The sequence below is a fragment of the Prionailurus viverrinus genome, chromosome X (genome assembly GCF_022837055.1).
Source record: "Prionailurus viverrinus isolate Anna chromosome X, UM_Priviv_1.0, whole genome shotgun sequence".
NCBI classification, from domain to species: domain Eukaryota; kingdom Metazoa; phylum Chordata; class Mammalia; order Carnivora; family Felidae; genus Prionailurus; species Prionailurus viverrinus.
In genome coordinates this window covers 107516060-107534450 of record NC_062579.1, presented here as the reverse complement: position 1 = coordinate 107534450, position 18391 = coordinate 107516060, and the positions used below count along the sequence as shown (strand labels likewise).

The window sequence follows — 18391 nt, the reverse complement described above, 5'->3', positions numbered from 1 at the left end:
CTCCTTAGCTCAGGACCTCCTGCCTCAGTCTTAGAAGCCAGCAACAGTAGGTTGGGTCCTCTCATACTTTTAATCTGTCCTGCCTCTTTTTCATTTCTGTCACCCACTCGTCTGCCTCCCTCTTTGGATCTTAAGAGCTCGTATGATTACACTGGAACCATCTGGATAATCTAGGCTAATCCTCTCCATGCAAAGGTCAACTGATTAGCAACCTTAATTACATCTACTGCCTTAAGGTAACGTGTTCACAGATCCCAGGGATTTGGATGGGAACATCTCTGAGGGGCCATTATTCTGCCTACCACAGTTATACAAATGATTATCAGGTACGGCATTGTGAGTAACAGTATAGACTGTAGAGGCCTGAGATTGAGTCCCACTCTGAATCTTGATAGCTGGGTTATTCTGACCAGGTTCCTTAACGTCCTGACATTGAGTTGCCTCTGTGCCGAGTGGGCACAATAACGATATTGTCCTTGTTGTGGATATTGGAAATGATAATGTGAAAGTGCATGGCCCACACCGGGCACTCTATTTTACTCCTTTCAAAAGTATAGGGGCGCCTGGGTGGCTCATTCGGTTAAGCGCCCGATCCTTGGTTTCGGCTCCGGTCATGGTCTCACGGTCCGCGAGTTCGAGCCCCTTCATGGGACTCCGTACTGACAGCACGGAGTCTGCTTGGGATTCTCTATCTCCCTCTCTCTCTGCCCCTCCCCCACTCACGCTGTCTCTGTGTCTCTCAAAATGAATAAACAGACTGAAAAATAGATATACAACGTGGGCGCTCCTAATGCTTTAAATGTGAGCACTGGACCCAGCTTGGAGCCCACCTCCGAAGACCTTACCTTTAAAAGGACAGAGCACGCTGAGTGCTCTTTTGTTAAAACCTTACTTAACCAGCTGGGTTTGTAGGGAATGAGGAGGAAGTTTAATCTAAGTGTTTATGATTCATTTACACCTAAATCATTAAGTGCTATTTTAAGGACATTTGATGGCTCGAGGCTTTTAAAATAATTGCAATGCCTCTTTCTTAAACAGAAATGTTGCCAAGAGTAAACAAACTCAAATACCATGTGCTTCGAAATTCTTCTCACACAAATTTAGAGTGGGTTCTAACCTGGCACAATCTAGTCTCCCATCTGTAATTCCTGCAGGGCTGGAAGCAGAAACACCAGCCCTGCTCACTGAATGGGGAGTTCGGAACCGTGGCAGGCGTTGAGTGCAAAGAAAAGCGCTTGATGAATTGGAATGTTTCTTTTTCAGAGCTATTTTCTGGATTTTGGCTACTGGAGTTGGGAATTTTGTTGGTACGGCTTTCCATTAGCTAAAAATGCGCCTCTTTTCACTCCCGGAGGGGTAAGAATTCTTCCAGAGCATATAGGCGAGAGCTGCCTTTCCTGGAGGTTGTTGAGGCCCATTTGAGCTTGCAAGTTGACGAACATGATGTTGCAGCTGAAGCGGACTAACTGCCTTTTGATGAGCTTGCGTACGGTTTGTGGCTAACTAGGGAGAGAAGGATTTAACCGGCGCGTATCTTGAATCAGACAAGACCTGCCAGGACTCACGTCTTGATCAGTTCATTAGAAGAGCCTTATCCCTCTTTTCCTGGCGCCTTCTTTCTCCTTTTACTACTTCTCAAGTCCCTGGCACAGCCGTGTTAAGTGGAGTGCCAGGTGCACAAGCCACGATGACCTACACATTTTTTATTGTTTCCGAGAAATGGTTTTGATACCAAATACCCACACGTTGGTATTTGCTCTAAGGTTCCTGCCAGAGGGTCAGTCATGACGGACTGCCGATGGACTTGAGTGAACTTTCTTCCGTGTCACCTTGGTGGAAGGCGCACCAGTAGGTGACAGAGGCACATGGGATCACAGAACCCTAGCAGAAAGGGGAAATAAAGGAACTCTATTTGCTTGAAAATAAGGGCAGTGTTTCCTGACTAATAAAGTACAATAAGTTTTCTATAGATGCCTTTTGGGGGGACATATGGAGAGGTAGGGGGGAGTCTGATGGCATTCATCACTCTTCCCGTCATCGTTTCCAAGCAGCATTACGATATTGCTTTCCAGCTACTGTCACTAGGACCAAGGAATCCCAGGCTGTCACAGAGCCCGTAAGGTGGGTTTTCCTGAGCTCTAAAGACATCCCGGGAGACGTGGAACAGCCAGGAGATTTAGATGAGAGATGAGCCTTCAAACCGTGAAATAGGAATATGAGGGAAATAGTGACAGTGAGTCGTGCGGGACTCTCTTAGCATGCCATGTGAAGAAGTATGGTGTCGACGACCACATTTGCTAGGGGGACGTGGGCGTAGTGCTGGAGTGTGCTCTCTGCTGTATTGGTGAAGAAGCCTCAGCCCTCTGAGATTTAGTGCTTGGAACACGGAAGACATTGACAGGAGAAAATAGGATTTCTGTAGCAATTTAGCCCATGATGTTGCCCAAGAAAGGTCTTAAGATCAAAGGCTGAGGTTTCAGGCTGTTGCTATAATAGCTATGACATCATTTTGTGAGCCTAACCGGAGTGCCTATACTAACTTTTATTAAAAGCAAAGGCATGTCTCTAGCCTCAGACACACGCGCGCGCACACACACACACACCAAGGCTGGCTGAACAAACATGCATCAGGCAGTGGGTTATATGGGAACCCTCCCCTTAGCTTATTGTGTCTGGAAAAAAAAGGCCACTGATTGAATGATGCCACTGACACCCTATTTATGCGCGGAGGGGGACGCAGAATTTGATGCCAAAGCTGTGCCTGGAGTCCATCTTGCAGCCATCTTTAAAGGCTGCCTAGAATTTCAGTCTCGAAGGCAACTATGGCCAAAAGCACTCTGCCTTCAAAGCAAAGCGAGTGAGGCCAAATAAAAGTTTTCGATGGAGCCGGTCGCGATGAAACATCTTCAAGAAATTCCAGGTGTCATTCTGACACAAATACCATTTGTCAGTCAATTTACTACTCGGTGGGTGGCACAGCCATCTTTTTTTCTCCTGCCGGCCGTTCCCCCTACTTTGGTTCGAAAACCAAAATGAAGGTTGCGTGAAGCCTTGTGGAGGCCCACAAGACTTGTGGTGAACACGTTCTTGGGAAAGGCTCTTTCACGTTAACTTGGATTCAGCCTCAGGTAACACTGAGGGAGTGTACTTCACGCGTATGGAACACCTCTCCAGGGCTAGGTGTTATGCCAGATGCTTCCACCCACATCATCTCTTAATTCTTCAAACAGCCCCACTAGGAGTTGAACACCGTGATTCGGTTAGGTCATCTGTAAAAGCTGGGAAATTGATGTGCCCGAGGTCATGGTAGGTAGGGGTGGCAGGGGTCTCTCAGGTCCAGAAGTCTCTCTTCTATCCCGTGGCGGGGTTCCCACAAATGCACATTTATGTGCCACCCAGATAGTTGTTTGGCCTCAGGAGAGAAGGGAACGCACCCGTACTCAGTCCCAGTCACTGTTCTAGGTGCGTCCCAACTTTAAGGTGCGCAGCAGCCACCTCAGAATTTTCTGAAAAGACAGATTCTGATTCTGTTGGTCTGAACTCGGCGAGGCTGAGAGCCTGCATTTCTAACAAGCTCCCATGCGATATCTGTGCTGTGGGGTCAGGGCCCTCCTTTAAGAACAGCTATCATCCCATCTTGTGGGTGAACAAAGAGGATACACGGCTTGCCCACGGTCACGCTGTGGAGACCACTTAACGGTCTCAGAGTCAGGGTTTGAAAACGGGACAGATGGATTGTAAGGCCTTTGCCAATACACCCTCTTGCACTCCCTGAGGCTTTTGGAACCTTCTCCTTGAGAGACCCATTTGTATCCCTTACTTACTTAAGGGGTCTCGCACTTGAAAGTCCTAGTTTCTTTACAGCCCTTCCTTCTTTGCTCAGGAAAGCATCTTTGCAGTTAATCGTGGTTGCACTTGTGCCTTTAATTTTTCTCTTGTTCCCTCAATCAGACACGTTGCTTTGCCACCCGAGCTGCACCTGAGAAACACCTGAGAAGCGTTTTAAGGCCCACCGAGACCCGTACCCCACTCTGACACCAATTGAATGAGAATCTCTGGGGGCGAGAATGTTCTAAAAGCTACCCAGGTGATTCTAATTCCGCAGCTAGGGTGGAGAACCCCTGAAATACGGGGTGCAAGGAAGCACCTACACTGTGGTTGAGAGTGTAGCATGTGTAAAGTTTGAAATAGCTCTGGAACCTCCTGAGGAACCTATAGGAGAGAAGCTGATGAGGAGGGACCAGGGTGCAAGATGGAGCATCAAGGACTGGGTTCAGGCCAAATACACATGTTCTCACCAGCCCAAGACAGTGACCTTGAGGGGTGCTAATAAGGATAGAGCTTAGTGTGACTCGATTCAGCAAAACTGGCTAGTGAGGTAGTCACATTGAAGAATAATGAGGGTGCCTGGGTGGCTCGGTTGAGCATCCGACTCTTGATTTCGGCTCAGGTCATGATCTCAGGGTTCATGGGATCGAGTCCCGCATCAGGCTGTGTGCTGACAGCGTGGAGCCTGCTTGGGATTCATTCTCTCTCTCTCTCTCTCTCTCTCTCTCTCTCTCTCTCTCTCTTCCCCTCCCACACTCATGCTCACTCACACACTCTCTCTCTCTCAAAATAAATACTTTTAAAAAAAGAATGACAACACAGGGCAGGGGTGGATTCATGCTACGGTAGAGCTACGGACAAACCACCGTGGTTGCTCAGGCCGGAGCGGAGCTGCTGTGTGGGGATGCTGTGTAGTTTTACACAGCGCATAGCCCACCCGCACAGAGGTATGTGGCAACGCTGGGCTGAGATGTGGAAGGAAATGGCAAGAGTAAGACGATGGGCCAGAGATCTCCTTCCGGGGCGGGGGGGGGGGGGGGGGGGAGAGGACTTTTCACTGAGCGTAGTGTGGAAAGGCTTAAAATAGTCATTCCCAACCCTAACGGTGCAGTTGGACCAGCTGAGGAGCCCGGGGACCTACCAGTGCTCCAGCCCCAGCCTGGAGATTCTGGCTTAATCGACCTGGTGTGGCACCATGGGTTTCTTAGTCTTTGAAAGTTTCCCAGGTCACGCTAATGGCCAACCACAGCCGAGAACCACTGGCTTAGATGGCGTTTGCACTGGGCCCGGGACAATGGAGACAGGCAGAGATGGCCGGGAGAGGCCCAACCAAGCAGCTGGGGCTGTCAGTCTCCACGTGTGATCCTCACCCAGCAGCGTCAACAGCACGTAGGAACGGGTTAGGGGGTGGATACTCACGCTCCGGCCCAGACCGCCTCCATCAGAAACTCTGAGGGAGGGGGCCCCCCCCGGCTGTGTCTTCACAAGCCTTCTGGGCGAGCGTGACAGGCGCTTCAGTTCGGCTGGGACTTGAGCGGGGTGCGTGGTAGGGCGGTGCAGTGGCACAAAGCTGGAGCACGGTCCTGCTCTCTCTCTCTCGAGCGCGCGCGCCTGGCATCGCAGCAGGGATCGAACGTGGGCATCCGTGCAGGTGTGTGGGACCTCTGACAGCACCCTCTGCTCTGCAGGTGCCGAACCCTTGCAGGATACTGAGCGTCTCCAAGGGTCACAAAGGGACTTCCGGGATTGGCGCTCACTCTTTACAAAGAGGTTCATAAACCAGAGGCGCTTTACCCATCATCATGTCCGGCGGTTCGCAGCTAAGGTTGATTTGGCCTTCATCTCGCTAGGGAGGGATGTTTGGCAGTATCTGAAGATCTTTTTGGTTGTCACCACTTGGCCGGGGGTGGGGGGATCCTACCGGCATGTAGCGGGTAGAGGCCAGGGATGCTGCTCAACATCCTTTGGTGCACAGAACAGCCTCTCAACACAGAGAATTTTCCAGCCGCAAATGACAAAAGTGCCGATGTTGAGAAACTCTGGCCTGGTCCACACCACTTATTTTTGAAATGGGAAAGTTGAGGCTCAGAGGCAAAGTGGCATTCCACAGGTCCCCCAGAGAGTCAGTGACCTTATGCGTGCAAAGCATTGTAGGCCGTTAGGGAAAGCAAAGATGATGCCAAAAGACATGGTTCTTGCCCTCTGGGAATTTACAGTCAAGCAAGTTGTGGAGGAAAGACATATATATGAAAATAATTTTCTGGGGTGCCTGGGTGGCTCAGTCAGTTAAGCATCCGAGTTCAGCTCAGGTCGTGATCTCGCAGTCCATGAGTTCGAGCCCCGCGTCAGGCTCTGTGCTGACAGCTCGGAGCCTGGAGCCTGCTTCGGATTCTGTGTCTCCCTCTCTCTCAGCCCCTCCCCCACCTGCGCTCTGTCTCTCTCCCTCTCAAAAATAAATAAACGTTAAGAAAAATTTTTTTTCAAGAAAATAATTACCAACCTACCTTTTCAGTAAAAGCCTATGATCATAACCAAAAAGCTGTCCCAAGACACGACAAGATAGATTTCCGACCAAGTAATACGGAAATCAAGAGTTATGTTGACCATAGCTTTGTGGGAAGCCTGCGTGAAGAAAGAGGGCATTCTCCATTTGATTAATGAGAATTCTTAAGCGTATGTATTACCAGTGAGGCGCTATGCTGGACCCCCCATATAGAGTGATAAATGAGACAAATAACGTGCCTGCTTCAGAGAGCTTGTCTTGTTGTGGGGAGAGTGAGACAAGACACACGCATCCATGCACACAGACACGCAGGCATACCTACGGGCATTTACAAATCGCAGATGTGACAAGTACAGACCTACCTAAGGCAGCGGAGAAGACATCTCTGAAAGGGTGACATTTAGGTAGAGCCCTGAAAGACATAAAGGGGGCGTCATAGCGAACGGCAAGGACAAGGCCTTGAGGCAGGAAAAAGCCTACCGTATCCTGGGTACTCGTGGAACAGCTAGCGTGAGTAAGAAGCAAAGAGGCAATAATGGAACTGAGGAGGTGGGAAGCCACGATGAGAGGGAGTCGGCACTTCGTTCTGCCGGGAAAAGAACAAATCGGCCTGAACAAGCAAAGTTTGGAGGAAGTCCTGATGGCAGTTGAGGGGGCTGAATGGAGACGGGGGAGGTTGCCAAGAAGGCAACTGAAACTTCTAGAAGCATTTTAAGTTGTTTTTGCGTCAGTATTCAAATCCATTCAGTGAATTACTTACTTAAGTTACTCGTGTACATTTAAACCTGCCATCTTGATCGTGCCCACTGTGGCAGTTAAGCTTGAATATCATATACAGATAAGTGCATGATAGTTATCTGGAAGGCAAAATGGAGGTCTTGAGCTAACTCAGCCTGTGGCTCCAATTACTCCATTTTCTCCTCACCTTCTTTCTCATTATGTGAGGACGTTTGCTAATGTGTATAGTTGGCCACGCTTTCTGATTCATGGGGGGTTTTATGTATTTGCTTGTTGGAGTCACTAACATACGTGTAATGGCTTCGATGGGTAGCCCCAATCATTTCGTTTCCGTCGCCCTGGCGATCTCAGATCTGCTTTGATTTAAAATCATGTAGCATTAATTAAGTATGTTGAGTCATCTCTGGGAAGAGTTCACTTGAGAGCAAAACAACAACATCATCCAATAATTGAGGGCTTGTTAACGATTTCCAGCTTAAAGCCAGCAAGCCTTGTGAATTACAGTGGCCTGGTGAGGGGGCCAGGTGCCTGTGTGGCGTTGTCTAGTGTCCTAGGCTGTCTCTGGTGGCCTTCCCATCTTTGAATAAAGGGAGAAAAATTTGTTGGAGACAGGGGTAATCTTTTAAGCTAAGTCATACTAAAGATCCCAAGGCCTTCTTAATATATCGCTAGTTATACAAAGCAGTCTTACTTTAGGTTTGCCGGTAAACACACTGGAATCCTGGCTTCCAGGCTGGGCTTTTCCAACGACTCTGCGGCTTGTCTAGTTACTTCCCCTTCCTGAGTTTTATTTTCCTTATGTAATCATCTCTAAAGAGATTTTGTTTGGAATAACACGGAGGATGACATTGTAGTGTTTGTGATACTAGTAAATACTCGGGTAATTGTTTTATGTAGCCAAAGTTGTATTTGTTGGTAAAAGTTGTGGAGTAAAGCCACTGGATGTTTTGTCGACATAGGGATAAATGTTAACTTCTCCGATTAAAAACATACTTAAAAGGTGCATTGCATTGGGATCATTTTTTTTTATTTTATCAATAACTAAGTTTCGATATAGATTGCTGCTTTCTTTATGTCTAGTTTAAAATGGGAATACTGTATTTCTGTGAACATGAGTAGCTTAGGCCAGGTCATCAGGCTTAGACTTAAACTCCCTTCCCTTGCCGTGGCTGCCCCCCGCACCCTCCCCCCCCCCCCCCCCCCCCCGTCCTTGATCTTGGTGATTGCTGAGAGACATAGAGAGTGGGGATGGTTTAGTGACAATCCAGTCCTGCTGCTGGGAAACCAATTCTAGATGCAGGCTTGCCCACCTGAATGGTTAGTCAACAGAACACCTTTTATAACAGGCCCTAGTACTTCCATAAATTGTGCTCCTAACTATCATCTCACCCCTAAGGTCACTTATTCTTGTCCCTTCCATGTCTGAGTATGCCACCTGCCAGCGTCTGTGTGTCTGGATGTGTGGATTTGCGTGCGTGCACTCGTCTTCTCCCAACTTTCGGCCAGTCCTGTGGGACTTTGGAATTCCCGAGTAGGTGGGCTGGATGATCAAGGCCAAGGGCACTGGCTGTGTGTGTGCAATTTCCCGGCAGAGGCCCACCCCTCGGTAGCTATGGTCATGGGGCTCAGCAACCTTTCTCAGAGCGCGGGCCTCAGGGTCCAGAGATCAACCAGGAGCCACTCTTACCATCTTGAATTTCTGAAACTGGAGGAGGCTTTGTGTAAATCCGTTGTCTACCTCAGCACTGGAGTCATCTGTCTCCCTCCAAGATTGGATAAATCTAATATGGGGGAGGGTAGCAGGAGTCATTGAATACATGCGGACAAATGGTTCAAATGAACAGAAGAAGTGGTTTTCAAAAGAGAGCGGTCATGTGCAAGAAGGAAATGCACTAGAAGGGGGAAAATGGCAGAAAACATTAGACTAAGCCAAGGAAAGAAGAATCGCATTCTTTTTTCCTGTTTTGATGAGCTGGCTTCTTCACGAGCCTCCTCTCCCTTTCATAGAGCTGATGCTCCATGGAAACTTTGCATCCTTAGCCCTTTTTTAAGAGAAATGCAATTAAGGTGCCCACCTGCCCTAGTGCTGGGGGTCCTGTGGCAAGTCCCCTGTCCATCCTGTTGCTGTCATTGCACATACAGCCACTGTCCTACTTGAGGGAGCCCTGGGAATAAATGGATTTGATGTAATAGTTTTAATTTTGTATGCAGAATATCCTCAAGTTCAAAGATTTGATAGACCCGTGTGAGGTGTTGCCTGTACACCGTCACTTTTGCACGATTGACTTTTTTTCTGTTTTGCCTGAATTGACTGATGTTTGGGGCATTGAGCAGAGACGGCCTGAGACCCAAAGCCGAGCCATTAACTCCCAGATGTTCACAATTTCCAAGGAAATGTTCTATGCCTGTGGTTATTACTCACATGGCTCCTTAAACGCTCTCGTCTTGGCACCCTTTGCACTTGCTGAATTCAATCTGAAGGAAGAACAGGAGAGCGAGAATTTTGTGGAAAGCAATTATCTTGCACTTTTGTGACCTTCATGCTTTCCCATCGTGATGAATTTGGGGGCTGGTTCTTGTATCAGTCAGCATGTCGCTTTTATTAGAATTTTGTTGTATGTTACAGATAACCAGTTGTATCTAATTAAACAATAATGATGGCAGCACAAGGCATTTTCTGGGAATTAATGACCAGCTGGGAAAAGCTGATGGCTGGAGAGTCAGCGAAAGGCTATTAGCTTCAGTCTGCCGTTAATCTCCGGAAATGCCCATTTGTGACGTCATTGTTGGTACTGAAACATGATCGTGGGAGACAATGTACTGATGTCTGTCAAGTGCTTCTGAATGACAGGTTCCCCGTGTATTATCAAAAAGTTGTTGTCTTCTTCTCACTGCTCCAATTGTCCTTTGATCTTAAAACACGTCTCTTATGTACGGCGCATGAGAATGGAATTTCTCAGCTTCTGTAGAATCATGGGAGTTTCTTTTTTTAAAGGGCTCCAAGTTTGGGAGGTTTCCTTTAAATATTTTGGGTGGTAAAACCAGAATCGGTCTTCAGCTGCGATGCTGGAATTTGATAAGTGTCTATATTATCATAACTATCTGCTCATAGCAGGAAATGGCTGCAAATGTTTTGAATAGCAGCTGTTGCTAGCAAAGATGTGCATTTCACAACGAGATTCTATGGAGTTATAGTCACATTCCTAGTAGATGAAGGGAACTCTCTGCCAGGAAAACTGTGAGGGTGTGCCTATACAATATTTTTGATTACTGCTGCTGAATGCTAGAGGAAAATAGAGAGCTGACTAAAATATTCATCACCTTCGTGCATAATTCAATGGCTTATAAAGGAAGACAACAGTTCCACACACAAGCCATCTATCAAGAACTTGTTCTAAACTCATAATGCTACTTTGGCAGTTTTGTTGGTTTTGATACCATTTTCACCCGAACGTGAAAGTAAGTTCTTAAGGGTCATTAAAATCCCAGCCGGTAACGAGCCGGGAGCGTTTTGCCAAACACAGAAGCTTCAGGTCCCACCTAATGTCAACCGTAGGCTGTTTGTAGTTTACAAACACCGCAGCATGATTCTCCCGATAGGAAGCTTGCTGGTGATACGGGGCCTTCTAAATGCATGCGAAGTGTATGCATTTGGGGAAGTAGAATGAGTCAGCCTGCCATTAATCACAGCTTTAGAGGCACTGACTCACTCCCGGCAAAATGGAATGGCCTCACTGGGAAGGGTGTGAAAGAGGAAAAAAAAAAATCCACTCTGGGGTCAGTTCCCTGTTTCTGCCAACGCGGATCAAATTTGCACCCCCTTGGGTGGGCGGTTTGGGGGCTCAAGAATGCTGCGGTAGACCCCGTAAAAGCGGACCCCGTGTTTTTTTTTTTCCGGGAGAGGGTGCTAGACGTTCACGGTCTTGGCTTGGGAAACGCAGAAAGGGTCTGGAAAGAAAAGGGGAGCCGAGAGGGGCTTGGCGTAGATCTAAGGCCAAAATTAGTGAACCGGGTCCTGGCCTTCCAGCTCCTCAACCAGGTGGGTCTTTGATCCAGATCCACTGTTGGGTGTCAGGCTCGCAACTGGAACCCCTTGTGTTCGTGAAGGGGTTCTGAAGGTCTGAAGAGTATTTGCAACAGCCCCGGTTCTCTTTGCAAATCAAAGGTTAAATAAAGCAGCGCCCTCGAATCTTCTGTCCGGCCCGGTGTATGTTGCACTTGAAGCCAGCCAGGTTCTCCGAGGAAGGAAGCATAAAGGAATGCGCTGATAATTGGTGGACATCACCTGCAAATGTCTATGTTGTATCTGAACTCGAAACAGAGGGATGGGTAGTTGAGTCAGGGCTTTGTTATTTTCAAGCCAGCCCCTAAAAAAGAGCCACTAGCGAGCTGTTACACGGTTTTCTTTGCAACTTTTCTCAGGAATGTTGTTTCTTTAGTCTTCCCTGGGAGTAGATGTGATTTAAGACGTTCGCTGCTTTCTTGAAGCTCTAACTTGAGTTCATTTTGTTATGTGGTGACCACAGTTCTGGATGACGCCCCCCCTGGCACACAGGAATACATTATGTTACGGCAAGATTCCATCCAATCTGCGGAATTAAAGAAAAAAGAGTCCCCCTTTCGTGCTAAGTGTCACGAAATCTTCTGCTGCCCGCTGAAGCAAGTACACCACAAAGAAAACACAGAGCCCGAAGGTTTGTGCACGACGGACGCGTGTTTTGCTTGTTTTCTCTCGTTCTTCTTTCTTTCTCTCTCTTTTCTTTGACTGTGCATTGCCCCCCTGGTGTGCTGTATGTTGTTCGGCCCCTGACATGGTTAGGAGGCCCCTGGCTCGCCGGTGACTGTGTTATGCAGGCTCAGATGGGACTCTGTATAACACAGTCATCCCTGGCACAGCGCGCGGGCAGCCCCCTGCTTCTCGTAGCCCAAAGCGTTTTCCGCTGCTGTCCTGACATTGCCCCATTTTGGCTGCTGAAGTCGCTTGCTCCTGTAGCCAACATCTGGCCACGTCTGTTCCCATCACCTTGCATTCCTGAAACAGCAGTCGGCTGAGGAATGATGCTTCCAAAATGAAATCGTGAGAGGATTGTCCCAAATTTTCTAAGTCTCCTCCACTCCATACGGCTTCTGCATTGCGCTCGAAGAATGCTCATCATCTACTTAGTTTGCCATCGTGAAATGCATGCCTCAAGGAAACTATGAGTAGTTTGTTTTTCCTTTCAGCTCGAGTACAGGTTTGGAAAAGTCCACTTGGCGTAACGTAAACTGAGGTCAATAGCGTGTTCACCGCAATCCGTGCTACAAATCTCTCTCTAAAGTACCTCGTCGGTCTAGAAAGAGCATTCGCACCTTCCCCCACCCCCCCCCCACCCCAGGACATTTGAGAAGTGTCCTGTATGTTGCTAATTACTTACTGTGAAACAGCCTCTGTCCCCTGCACATCCGATACCAGTGATGCGGTTTCCGGGCGAACAACAACGAAAGTGACCAAAAAGTGCCCCTGTCCTTTGGCATACACTTTTGCGTAAATGGCTCTGGTGTGATTTCTAAAAGCGACTCTGTCCCTATTTCAAGTTGCCCTTTTGCAACATGGTGGGTCTCTCCCTTACAGCTGTCTTTCTGACCTAGAAAAAAAACACTGCCATGTGGTTCTGTTTAAAGTTTGGTGGGTAAAGGAAAGTACTCCAAATTGACTCGAGCCCACAGTTCTGGTACCAAGTTCTTTACGCCTCAGAGTCTCCCTTCTCCTCGCTTCCCAATGGAGTTCTCCATGTTCATCGGCAAAAAAGGAGAAGTGTACGTTTTTCTGTGTTCATTTGTATTTCAGCAATAGACTAGAGCGTTTACGTTTGTTACTGCCCGTACTGTGGTATCCAAGCTGTCTCCTTTGGGTAGGAGTTCTGATGTCAGCCCTTGCTCATCTGGAGATGTAAATGGTGACCCCTTTGCAGTGAGTAAACGAAATCTTTTGGTGCTTTAGTACAGAAGATGCCAACTTGATCTTATGCTTCAATGAAACAAAAGCTTTCGACCAGTGACAATTACTTTACTATATACGATGCACTGCAATATTTTCTGCTTTCTTTTCTCTAAAAGAAAAGAGTTGACAAGAGCCCGAAGGTTTGTGCACGCCGGACGCGTGCGTTGCTTGTTTTCTCTTGTTCTTCTTTCTTTCTTACAAGTGTGTGTTTACAAGTATAAAACCAGTATCCGTATGAGAGATCTATACCGTTTATTATATAATGATATACATTAAACATATATAATATAATGGAATATTCGTGTTACAGATGCTATACTGTTTTTCTACTTGCACATCAGCCTGAAAAACCAATTTTGATTTGAGCAAGAAAAAGAAGCAATTTAAGAAGCACCTGGTTAAATTCAGTCAAGCAAGCAGTTAGAAACTTACTTCAAATTGTTTTAACAATACTCAGATTTAAGGAAAATACAGTTGAATAACTAAATTTACACCCCCATCCCTTTTCTTATTACATACGATTTTTCAGGCTCTGTGAATTTGCAAAATGTCATCTGGAGCGTATTGTGTTTACCGTTACGAATGTTTTCAGACATGAAGAATCCTTTAGAGAACGGGTAGCAGTTAAACTCCTTAGACAAGGTTTGGACAATTTTTAATCTGTCGTTTCATCCACACATTCAGTGGCTGCCACCGTGCTTAATGTGACTGTCATTCTTTCACTTGTACGCTTTGATTTTCCTGACCTTGCCCTCCTCCAGGTCCCCTGGAATAGTGAAGCTAATATCTCCCTCCTCACTCCTGTGGGTGATGTGTAAATAGTATCAGACCCATTATAGGTTTTCTGGAATGACATTTGAATACTGTTTACAATTTCGCCGTACTCCCTTCAAACAAGGTCCCAGAAGTTAATGGCAGACCCAGACCTTGAAATGAAAACACTCTGTACAAATTAGCAGGGTCCCGAAGACCTTAGACGGGGACGAAAGCGATCGTGCTGTGGAAGAGATCTAGGATAAATCAGGAAACTATGCCAACAAATGAGCATGCTTACTTCACGTAGGATACCAAAGCTCGTCATTTCCAGGAGGTGGAGTGACCGCGGGTTTGGAAGGGCTCGGTGGTCATTCTGGAAGATGTTTGTTTTCGAGGCCGCAAAGTACAGTCATTAGTTTTCGCTTAAGGTTGCTATAACATGTTGTTACAGTTGGTAGAAACGGAAGGCCTCTTTAATACAAACAGAATCTCAGTTCCAAACTATATCCACACCTTGAAACATGTCAATATCGTGTGAAGCATTTTGAAGAGAGTTCCTCTCGTGGTATCTGTGCCAAAGCATGAGACCTTAATTGACCTTGGCTGTGGGTGCCCACCAGTCCCACCTCATGTGAAGGCAATGGACAGGATCTGTGCAATGCCAACCTTGGCAGTATGACCCCCTTCTAATGAGGTGGTTTTTCTATAACCCTCAAGCACGAAATGAAAACTTCTTTGAAACTTGAGAGGAAAATAAAAGTTTGAATGGGGTAAGTTTTGGAAATGATGAAACGAGGTCAAAGAGCTTTATGTGCGTTGTGATAAAGTTGCCATTAATTTTCTTCTTACTGAATTGATAGAAACCGACCAACTCTTTTTATGTTATTATAGACCAAGTCTTGGTGTTTCTTTTGATTGGTGATGTCTTTGTGAGGGCCAGATGATTCTCATAGTTTATGACCGCTTGAGATTTGGTACAGATCGTTTATTTACAGTTCACGGTCTTCTCTCTTTTAAAAGGTATTTTTGTATTGTGTCCAGGGACCTCAGAATGCACGTGAAATCATACATTGAAGGACGGAAATATCCCGCTGGCTTTTCAGGATACACTAAGGCCAAATTGCACTTTGCCAAAACCAGGTTTCTATTTCTGAACAGCCCGTTCCAAAATAAGTTCTTTAATCTGTTCCGAATGCTTGTGATTTTCAGTGATGTGATTATTTCCATAAAAACCACTTATGATGTAATCTTATGTGAGTACCGGAATTTGGCCAAAGACGCACATACAAGTGTCTGAGCGTCTATCGTGGCTCAGTACCAACAGCGCTCTGTTGTAAGAAAGCCACATGGAGAGGGGAGGTTATTACCAAAATCTTGTTTTCTTACTGTTCCAGGAGCCTTTTGGCAAGAGAAAATACAAGCCTTGTAGCTTTCTTCTTTCTTTCGTTGTCGTGTGTGCCAAAATGAAATCACTGATTTAGAGTAACTTTTGAAAGCCAGTCTATTATCCTCATAGCTGCTGCTTCCTAAATGCCAGTCATAGGGCTTTTACTGATGTTTGAAGGTTGTTCAAAAGAATCACACCAAGATACCCGGGCTTGCAAGGTGACACTGTTGAAAATCTACTGAGAAACATAAATCATGGATTTCCAGCCTTTGCTTTTAGGATTAAAAATCCTGATTACAATAGTAAATTTGAAGGAGTTAACACAATACAGGAAAATGTGATGGAGCGCACGGGTTTGTCACCCACCGTCTTTTAATCAAGCATTTGGCCTTTTTCTTACAGTCCTGCTTTCCTGTGATTTAAATATCTGTATATTCCATCTCCCTCAGGACGTCTATAACCTTTTAATTCAGAGAGGCATCCAACTGTAGTGACTTTGGTTGGAGGAGAAGAGAATCTGTGCTCCAGAGTGGTGATGAGGTACGGCAGATTTTACCAACCAAAAGAAAGCCAAATGTTAAGGGGCCATATTTGTAACTAGCGCCAATGACTGCCACTCTCATGTTGCCTTGGTTTCTTTACACCAGAAAGAGAATATGATCCCATGGATATCATCAGTCTGGCCTCAGTGGTAGGGGAGGAGGAAGGTAGAAGAATAGTAAGGAAACAGGCAAAGGGAAATGTCTTTATTTCCATCCTTAGCTTTTCTTCAACGTTGTTGTCTCCTGTCTTCCTCATTTTAGTAATAATTAACCTTTTGAGAGCAATGGGTCTAATAGCATTTGGCTTACTAGTTTGATAAAAAACCAAGCAACCTCTGATGCTTGATACCTTGAAAACGTCTTGACTTTCAGAACGGATGTAACTGCGTTCCATATCCGTCCCCTTGAGGACGAGAATCGAGGGGGTTTTCCTCTTTTATTAGAAAAACATGGAGCCGTATGTTCAGGTGACTCTGAAGAGATACAAGACTTTATTCTTAATCTTTTCATTTCAAAATAACTATCACTTAGGGTCACCTTGCCTTTGATGTAGTACCTGCAGGATGACAAAACAGCACCGGAGAGTTTTCTTTGCTCATTGAAGCAAATGGCAGCTTAATTGCAGAGTCACAAGAAGGATTTCAAAACCGGTCCAAATTGAAGCCAAATTAAAGCCAGAAATCTGAAGGCCTTGGTGATTAGTAATGAATAAACACTATCCTCTCCCCAGAAAGTATTCAAATGTGTTCCTCTCTGTTGCATGTCAGCTAATTCTTTTTAAAAAAAAAATTTTTTTAACGTTTACCTATTATTAAGAGAGACACACAGAGCATGAGCAGGGGAGGGGCCGAGAGATGGAAAGATCCAGAATCGGAAGCAGGCTCCAGGCTCCGAGCGGTCCGCACAGAGCCCGACGCGGGGCTCGAACTCACGGACTGCGAGATCATGACCCGAGCCGAAGTCGGACGCTTAACCGACTGAGCCACCCGGGCGCCCCTCAGCTAATTCTTAATAGACAACTTATGTCCTAAAGCATCAGGAAACTAGTAACGGCACATTCTCTCTTGGGTCCTATTTCCCACCTATGGCAGCAAACACGAAATCCAGTCATATTTGGGGAGATAGTCTCTTCTCTCTGGAAAACTCATAATTTGATCTAGGAAGTATACTTAACAGCCAGTAATTCAGTTTCAGGCCAGGATGGGCATTTATTATTCTCTTTTTAGTCATATGCATCTCAACTCCATCTCCAGGCTGGCCTTTACAGTAGAAACTAACAACCATTCATTTCTAGAAAAGATGACTCACTTTCTAAAGCAACAGGCCTCCTTTCTTAGTTGAGCCTAGGTGTTTCCATCGAGCTGGCAGTGACGTTTTCCTGAGAAGAAGTGGTCTCTCCTTTACAACTCTCTTGGCTGAGGTTTTCCTTGGTTAATATTGAAGGCAAATATTTCCTGTGCAAAGCCAACACTGATGACCCGTTTCAAGTTTTTTGTGGGTTTTTTTTTTAATGTTTAAAATAACACCACCCTGGGAGAACGCTCTGAATGGTTTATTGGCCGAATAACAGTGTATGGTGATGATTTTAATTAAAAAAAAAAATAAAGTGAAAATCCAAGTGCCGATACTTGAAACCATTATCCGTCCACTGGGGATTGTTTTCTTTTTCTCTTCACAGCCAGTTGATAAGCCCCGTAAGAAAATATGCCATTCTGACCCAGCATGATAGGAGCCAGGTAGGCTGTGTTCCTTGTCCGAAAAGGCATGGCCTGAATGACTTTCAGCTGTTTGCCCAAATCCAGCTCAACCCTAATGTGTGGAGGTCTCCCTGTATTAAGGGGACACACGGGAATGTGCCGCTGTCTCTGCTTCAATTGTCACCTCGTCTTTTGTTTTCAGTGATAACTTGATGGCCCGGTTGAAGAGAATGCGGGACTAATTATACTCTCTTTCACATGTTCTTCAATAATTAGCCGATGGATATTTTCCAAATGATGTTTCCTGAAACACTGATCGTGCATCTCTGTGAAAAGACAGATTCTGTGGTCAAATACACATTTCCCAAATTCCATGCCACTCGTAGAGGGTCTGAATTCATCAGAAGAGAAAGGTTTTGAGGAGTCTTACAGGTCAGGAATCTTACTTTGGGCGATTCAGTGGCGAACATCTTCCAGCTACCAAACACGGTTTGTTTGTAACACCTATCCATGTCCCCAAAACATACTTCGGGGAGCACCGTGCTGGGCATCAGTGTATTCCTCGTCAAAGCTGGGCTTTGACGAGGAATACACTTCAGAAAATGAATGGTGGCCCCCACCCACTGTCTTTAGGGAAGTGCTCCTCAAAGTGTGGTTCGTGGATCGGTGCTGGGTCTGAAATTATGCCTTCCAAGTCAGTGATGAGATAAGGAGCTTGTGCCAGAATGTAAATACACGCCCTTCTTTCTTCATCAAGAGAGCCTTACTGTCTTGCTGTGGAAAAACAGTGTCAGCTGAAGGAAATAAAAAGTGTGCTTAGTGGCAGAGTTCACAGATCAGCGCTAAGTCTGCAGACCATACTTTGAGTGACGCTGCTTCAGATCGCTTCGATGACTCTCAACCTTGCTACACACTGGAATCACCTGAGGACCTTTGAAATAATATTGATGCCTGAGTCCA

The 18391-nt window shown here is 46.1% G+C and overlaps 1 protein-coding gene across 3 annotated transcripts in view; it reads left to right on the top strand.

Moving 5' to 3' along the window:
- FGF13 (fibroblast growth factor 13) overlaps positions 1 to 18391 on the top strand; it is a 445889-nt gene that overhangs the window by 251146 nt on the left and 176352 nt on the right. For 2 of the 3 annotated variants that reach the window (XM_047844637.1, XM_047844638.1), the window contains exon 3: positions 11596 to 11763. The exons of the other annotated variant lie outside the window; for it this stretch is intronic. In XM_047844637.1, the coding sequence (XP_047700593.1) occupies positions 11596 to 11763 (168 nt within the window). The remainder of the gene's footprint in view (positions 1 to 11595; positions 11764 to 18391) is intronic. 3 annotated transcript variants of the gene reach the window in all.